At 41.1% G+C, this 7,316-nt stretch overlaps 2 protein-coding genes across 2 annotated transcripts; both read right to left on the reverse strand.

Annotated features, from left to right (window-relative positions):
* Nucleotides 1-1,862: 1,862 nt before the first annotated feature.
* On the reverse strand, nucleotides 1,863-3,903 carry LOC137404736 (uncharacterized). Its single transcript, XM_068090968.1, has 3 exons — nucleotides 3,616-3,903; nucleotides 2,506-3,136; nucleotides 1,863-2,314 (listed from the first exon to the last, which is right to left on the reverse strand). Exons 1-3 carry the CDS (start codon nucleotides 3,901-3,903, stop codon nucleotides 1,863-1,865), a joined length of 1,371 nt encoding a protein of 456 aa, XP_067947069.1.
* Nucleotides 3,904-4,170: 267 nt separating this feature from the next.
* On the reverse strand, nucleotides 4,171-4,881 carry LOC137404737 (uncharacterized). Its single transcript, XM_068090969.1, has one exon. The coding sequence runs from the start codon at nucleotides 4,879-4,881 to the stop codon at nucleotides 4,171-4,173; it is 711 nt and encodes a 236-aa protein (XP_067947070.1).
* Between the last annotated feature and the right edge of the window lie 2,435 nt (nucleotides 4,882-7,316).

Here is a 7,316-nt window from a genome sequence, read left to right on the forward strand (position 1 = left end):
TAAACACTAACTGTACTAGTCAGCGTTGAAAAGGTCTTTGGACAGAAAATTGATTTGTATTCAACATATTACAACATCTGCCATTCTAACTTTTAAACTATATGCCATCTGAAAAGGATTTTGTGCAATTGAAATAAATTGAAATAAAAAAAAAATGTAAAAGTTATTAAACTTAGTCAAACAACTGTAACGTTCAAGGTTCATATCATGAAAAAATGTTTGATGCAGGTCAAATAAACTGAGAAATATAATAAAATCACTTTTAAAGAGTGTAAATTTATAATAATTAGCGATTAATAGCTAATTATTAAATCTATTTTGCTACTCTTACATAAAATATGATTTGGTAATGGTACATTCAGTGCGAAATGAGAAAAGAAATCAAAACTTCAAAGTTTGTTGAACTAATGACAACATTTCATGCATAAAAGTGTGTGTGCATGCATGCATACATGCGTGTCTGTATCCATGCATGTGTGTTTCCATGGGTGTGTGTATCCTGGTGTGCGTACATGTGTGCGTGTGGTTGTATGTGTGGGTGTGTGTGTGCATAAAAAAATCTTGAAACAAAACTTTGAATCTGATGATACCAGTAACTCTCATTACTGGTTAAAATGTAGAAATAAAATACCGGAACTTTGTTGTCTGGTATGTTGTCCCAACCATCAGAGTGAGATTGTAGAGATTAATCTTAATTGGGATAATGAAATTGTATATGTGAAAAGTATTAGCCTACACAGATAGAGCAATCAAATTTTGCGAAAAATCAGGAATAGAAGTGTGACAGCTCAGTTGAATATCAAACAACACATTTTTAAAACAAGCAAAATAAATGTTGATTGCAAAAAGTTAGTTTTAAAAATCTTCAAAAGATAAAAAGGTGCCTAAGGTTGTATTAGTTAATAATCAAAAGTGCAAACTTTGTGTGTGCACACGGTATACGGTTAATGATGAGAGCAAGAGAATTGTGAGGTCTGTATAGCTCAGAAGTTAAATGCGTTGTTCGAAAATGGTCGTTGCGGCCTCTGTGTCTTCAAGTCTAGCACACAGTGAGCTTTTAATTCAAAGATTTTAATAGATATAGCTTGTAGCTGTGCCAGGTTATGTCTAAGAGTATGCGTCTATGGGTGCAATAGGACTAGACACAATTCTTTGAGGTTGAATAGGTTATTTTATTATGCGTGCCAGTTCTTGGTATGCACCGTGAAAGCTAAAATAAAAGTCGTAATGTTAAGAACAAAATACGTAAAATCGGCAAGAATGCGATAAGAAATACGTTTATAAAAAAAAGATTAGTAATTACCTTTTGCCCTTTAATGTTCTGGTACGGCTAGGTTTATGTTAGTTTATAATAATGTATGAGTTGTCTCGCCGTAGTGGTTTCTAACTAATAAAGAAAACAGATTTTAAGAGATATTAATACGCAAATAATTCAAGTTGGTTAAAAAGAAAAATGACAAAATCAGAAATTGGATAAATGTCAAATGGTAAATACCTTGTACTTAAGAATAGAGTGGTATAGTTGTCCAATACACGGTATATTAACTCAACCAAACTACAGAGACCGGTGTGACCAACTGATCTGCACTAGATGAAAAGCGTAGGTAATCCTAAGCCGTTCTGCATGACTAACTGAGAAAACGGCACTAAAACTATTGGCCGATACCGCCCCGTGACCGGACGCATCGCAACGGCGAAAACGCACCTCAGCCAAATAGTTTCACTGCACCACTCACACGCATTGACTCAGCATTGTTAGTTTCGTTAAGGCATAAATTAACTAAGTTAAATATAAGGGCTAGTCCAATATAAAAGGCCGTTCTTTACACTCCCCCAGGAAATCTTTCCTGGAAGGAACGATTTCAAACTCGAGTCAGAATGATCAGCTTGTTCAGCGATCTTTCTATCTCCGTAGCTTGTTTGATGGCTCTACCTTGTCGGTCTAATTGAGTGTTGCCTAGAGTTAACTTCGATCTTCTAGCTCTTCCATCATGGCTTTCGATCATCTCTGTTACTTTAGCCAGCTTCCACTGGTTTCGTAGTGGGTTAGCATCCATCACAAAAACTATGTCGCCGACTTTTAGCGACTCTTTCTCATCGGTCCACTTCTGTCTATGCTGCAAGGTTTGCAGATATCCCAGTCTCCATTTCTTCCAGAAGACATTGGCGAAATGTTGTATTCTTCGCCACTGTTTTCTGGAGTAGGCATCTGCGTCTTTGAAGTCCCCTGGTGGTGGTAGGCAAACATCTGATTTGAAGTGCAGCAGGTGGTTTGGTGTGAGAGGATGGCTGTTGGGGTCATTTAGATCTTCCACTGTGAGCGGTCTGCTGTTTATAATGTTGGTAGTCTCGTAAAAGAGTGTTCGGAGAGAAGAACTAGTAAGCTAAGCGTGTCTTTCTTGGATTAGTCCTTCCAGAGCCTGTCTCGCTGTTCTAATCTGTCTTTCCCAAACGCCTCCCATGTGGCTCGACGATGGGGTGTTAAAAAGAAATTCACATTCAAACTTTTCTGCAAGTTTTTGTGCAGTTCTTCATTTATTTCAGCCAGGTTTTTTTTCAGTTCAGTCTGTGCACCTCTGAAATTAGTGCCTTGGTCTGAATATAGTGACTTCACACTGCCTCGCATGGCTATTAGGCATCTGAGTGAGTTCAGAAACGCATCCGTGGTCAAATCGTCTAGCATTTCTATGTGGACTGCTCGAGATGTTAGGCATGTGAACATCAGTCCGTAGCGTTTAACTTCACGGCGTCCATCTTTGGCGTGAAACGGCCCAAAACAATCCATTCCGGAGTAGTGGAATGGTGTGGCTGGTTCCAATCGTACGGCTGGTAGGTCCGCCATTTTTTGAGTCTCCGTATTTCCTCTTAGTTTTTTGCATATTACGCAATTGTGTATTACCGTAGACACTGCGGTAGATAGTCCTGTGATCCAATACCCGTTCTGTCGTATTGTAGCAGTTGTCAGTCCTCTTCCAGAGTGACCAGTCAGTCGATGATAGTACTGCACGATCAAATTTGTGATGTTGCATGTCTTTGGCAGAATTGCTGGGTGCTTCAAGTCGATGGTGAGAGTGGTAGAGTATTTTAGCCTCTCTCTTATGCGTACGATACCATCGTCATCTGTGTACGGGTCTAACTGTTTGAGATGTTTGTTCTCTAGTCGACTTTAGGCTGTTTTGATGATTAGCCTGATAGCTTTTTTCTCAGTTGTAGGGGTGTTAGTTTTTGTTTTTTTTTATGTATGGCAACCCTAATGAACACCGCAAAGGTGTTGATTAGCGTTTCCCATTTAGAGTACCGCTCCATCATCCCTAAAAGCCCAGGTATTTCTTTTACAGAAGTAGAGAGGCAACGTGCTTCAGGGAGCTTATCCATTGTTTTTTCCAGTTTTGTTGTGGGTATTTTGATGTCTGACTGCTGAAGGAAATTTGGTGGATTAATCCAATGTCGAATTATGTCTTTCACTTCAGAACCCCTGAATGCGTGGTCAGCAGGGTTATTTATAGATGCTATGTGGTGCCATTGTGTAGGTGTTGACACATCTCGAGTTTGCTAGATATGATTTGCTACGTAGACTTTGAATTTCTTAGCATCATTTGAAATGTAGTTCAGTACAATCATAGAATCACACCAGTAGTGTGTAGCAGTGTTGGCCGGCAGGAAGTCTTTCAGCGCCCTCTCAAGTACGCTCACTAGTTGCGTGGCAACAACAGCAGCTTGAAGTTCCATGCGCGGAATCGTGATCATCTTGAAGGGTGCCACTCTTGCTTTTCCAAGCAGGTAACTACACTTCACTTCTCCTTCTTTGGTTATATGTCTGAGGTAGGCACATGCACCATAGCCAGTGGTGCTTGCATCCGAAAAGCAGTGTATTTCACTCTTAGCAGCATCTTCCTCTATCATGTTAGATCTTACTATACGTAGTTCTGAAAGATCTTGTAGTCCTCTTGTTCACTTGTGCCACATTGGTGTCAGGTCAGATGGTAGTTTACTTTCCCAATCTACTTTGCGTCTACACAGCTCCTGTAGTATTTGTTTTCCCGTAATTATGAAAGGTGCTAGGAACCCTAGCAGATCATATATTGAAGCTATCAGGGATAGTATTTCTCGTCTAGTTTGCATCTCCTTAGAGACCGGCATGGTAAAACGAAAGGTGTCCGTTTCTACACATCAGAGTACTCCTAATGCTCTCTCTGGTTGTGTTGGAGTAGTCGTGGTTATAGTGACTTCCTGCAGGTTCTGTGATCTTTCTGAAGGGGGAACAGTTTCCGGCACCTTTGATGAGTTTGTTACAAATTTGTGTAGTCTGATGTTGCCTTTCTTGCAGAGATCTCTAGCTGACTCTATAAGCTCATTTGCTTCTTGCTCACTACTGACTGATATCAATCCGTCATCTACATATAGAGATTGTTGAATGAAGTCAGCAGCTTTCGGATGTGTGCTCTGGTGTTTCTGTGCCAGATATCTCAATCCGAATGTGGCCCAACCAGGTGAAGATGTAGCGCCGAAAAGATGCACAACCATTCTGTATACATTGACTGTCTCCATTTTGTCATCCCACCACAGGAATCTGAAGTAGTCTCTGTCATGCTCCGCCACCCGAAACTGATGAAACATTTTCTCGATGTCACACATGATGGCAATTTTCTTTGCTCTGAATCTCAGAAGCACTCTTAATAATCCGTTCAGGAGATCGGGACCTTGCAGTAAGTGGTCGTTGATGGACTGTTGTCTAAACTTCGCACTGCCATCAAATACTACTCTGATCTTGTCAAGTTTCTTTGAGTGAAAAACTGCGAAGTGTGGTAAAAACCAACACTCTCCTTTCTTTCCAGGTGTAGTGACCTCTTCTGCATGACCCTGATCCAGTAAGTTGGTCATAAACTCTGTGTACTGCTGTCTGAACATAGGTTCGCTTTGAAGTTTGTTCCTAGTAGATGGAGTCGTTTCTCAGCCATCTTTTGGTTGTCTGGTAGATCGGTAGGTCTCTCACGAAACGGCAGTGGCATGGTGACAAAGTCCTCAGAATCCTGGTGGATGTTCTTGCTCATTTGTTGCAGAAATGATCTATCTTCCATAGAAATTGCTTTGCTATGGTCTTTAATGTCTGTGAAGTCTGTCTGCATGATTTTTGTAATCTCGTTTGAAAAACTCTTTTCCTTTATCGTTGTTTTGCATTCAAAAGCTAGCTGATTTCCAGCCTCTGACTCTTTCATGATTACTCTGTGACTGATTCCTAATCTATCTGCACTTTCTCTCTGGTCTACTGTGCCCACGATGCTCCATCCCAATTCAGTCTTGACAGCGTAAGGAACATTACCCTCTGCTCTGATGGTCTCTATTGGGGCTAAGGCACTCATGCAATCATATCCTATCAGCAGACCAGCATCACACTCAAAGAGTTCTTCTAACTCATTCTCCACGTGCTGAAGATAAGGCCAGGAAGTAGTTTTGCTTCTTGTAGGAACATGATCCTTGTCAAATGGAATAAACTGTCTTGTGTATGTCGGTAGAAGGTTCAGTTTCTTAGACTGCCTGTATCCTCTTACTTGAAGGTTACTGATCTTCAGACTTTCTGCTGTTTCTTTCTTGGAAGTGAGGGTAGTGATTGTCAGGTTTGTTTTAGTTGCTGGGCATTTGAGCTTGTCAAACAGGTTGTCTAACATGAAGGTAGAGCTGCTCTGGGTATCGAGCATGGCATAGGTAAGTAGTTCCTGATGAGGTTTATTCTTGTGTGACACCCAAACAGATACAATCATTGCTGATGTAAATCCGTCTGTTGTGCTCTGTATTTTGCCGCAGTTTTGAACAGTTTCAATATTTTTTTTCTTTTTTTCTTCAGGTTTCTCCTCGGTATGTAGGCAGTCAGGGTGGCGTCTGGAGCATTTGGTACACTGCGCTCTATTCTGACACATTTTGTACGAATGACCAGGCTGCAGGCAACCAAAGCATAGCCGCTTCTCTTTGATCAGTTTTATCACCTCTGCGTGAGGCTTCCTGCGTAGATGGCCACAGTCAACATTCATATGATTGGTCATTTCACAGTTGTAGCAAAATTTATGGGAAGGCCGACTTGAAGTTTTCTTCTCAGTAAGTGTCTTCTCTGTTGATTTGACAGTTAGTGTAGCTGACTTTTTGGGTTTGTTTTTATAGCTGGCTTCACCATTGCAGTAGCACCACGACCTTCTATTGTCACCTCTGTCCCATTAACTTCTACTTCATCTTGTAGAAATTCTGTCAGGTCTTTCAGCTTTGGATATATTTTGTGTTTGCGTTTGTACGACGTGACTTTTCTTTTCCATTGATTGACTAGCCAGTCTACCGACTAGCTTATCGACTACCTTTCGTATCTCACTCCAATCATTTAGTGAGCACAAAGCTGGAACGTCATCCATGGTAATTAGGCACTGATGCAGAAATTCTGAATAGTCGGTGAGTGCACTGTGGTCTTTACCACCAATCTTTGGCCAGCTGTCCAATTCTTTCTTGTAGGCATCGCGTATCTTGAAGTCATCGCCAAACTTCTCTCTCAAAGCCTTTCGGGCTTGTTTAGTAGCATTAGGTGACTTCAATCTGAAGTAGCGCTGTATCGTTTTTCTAGCTGGACCTGCTACGCTTCTCTGTAGATGTCTCATCTTTTCCTCTTCAGATATTCCACTTTTGTCCACTACTGCTAAAAATGCCATTTCCCAGTCAGCATACTCCAGAGGATCTCCATTGAACACGTACAGGCTGGGTACTGGTACTCTTTGCAGCTCCATGTTCTGCGCAAAACTTGTAGCAATTGCCGGTGCGAACTCCTTGGCTAGTGCTATACCTCCATGCGTGTCTTGACTAGAGCAGCTTAGAAGGTCTGTTTCTTTACTGCTAGTTTCCCTTTTCATTGCCTCAACCAAAGCTCGTGTTTTGGAAATAGCTGTCTTAACAGATTGATTGTAAACGGATGGTGTGGTGTGTATACTAGATTTTTGTTCTACCACACTGTCCTCTTTTTCAGAGTTTGCCCCTTCGTCATTACATTCTTCTGCAGCGAAAAGTAGCTGATTTGTTTTTCGAGTGAGTCTTCTGACATCCTGGCTAATCTTGTCCATGTCCTGTTGAGTACTGCCATACAGCTTTCCATCTGACCATCTGCGTATATCTTCGTATACTTTGATTATTTCCTGATCCACTTTTGCTAGGGTGTTGATCCAGGTCTCCAGCTTTGTGGTTTGGGTAGGGCTGCTAGCAATTTTTTTCTGACAGTCAGCGAATGTACTAAAAGCCTTCGATTTCAGTTGTGAGAATTTGTTTTGTAAAGATTGAATCATAGTGTC

Source organism: Watersipora subatra, chromosome 9, assembly GCF_963576615.1.
Source record: "Watersipora subatra chromosome 9, tzWatSuba1.1, whole genome shotgun sequence".
NCBI classification, from domain to species: domain Eukaryota; kingdom Metazoa; phylum Bryozoa; class Gymnolaemata; order Cheilostomatida; family Watersiporidae; genus Watersipora; species Watersipora subatra.

What these genes read in the sequence shown, in the direction of transcription:
- LOC137404737 (XM_068090969.1), bottom strand. Translation starts at nt 4,881, where the DNA reads ATGACCAACTTACTGGATCAGGGTCATGCAGAAGAGGTCACTACACCT.
- LOC137404736 (XM_068090968.1), bottom strand. Translation starts at nt 3,903, where the DNA reads ATGATAGAGGAAGATGCTGCTAAGAGTGAAATACACTGCTTTTCGGAT. An exon ending in ACTGGTGTGATTCTATGATT is followed by an intron (nt 3,137 to 3,615) that starts GTACTGAACTAC and finishes CATCTCAAACAG; the next exon opens with TTAGACCCGTACACAGATGA. An exon ending in GCACAAAAACTTGCAGAAAA is followed by an intron (nt 2,315 to 2,505) that starts GTTTGAATGTGA and finishes GACCGCTCACAG; the next exon opens with TGGAAGATCTAAATGACCCC.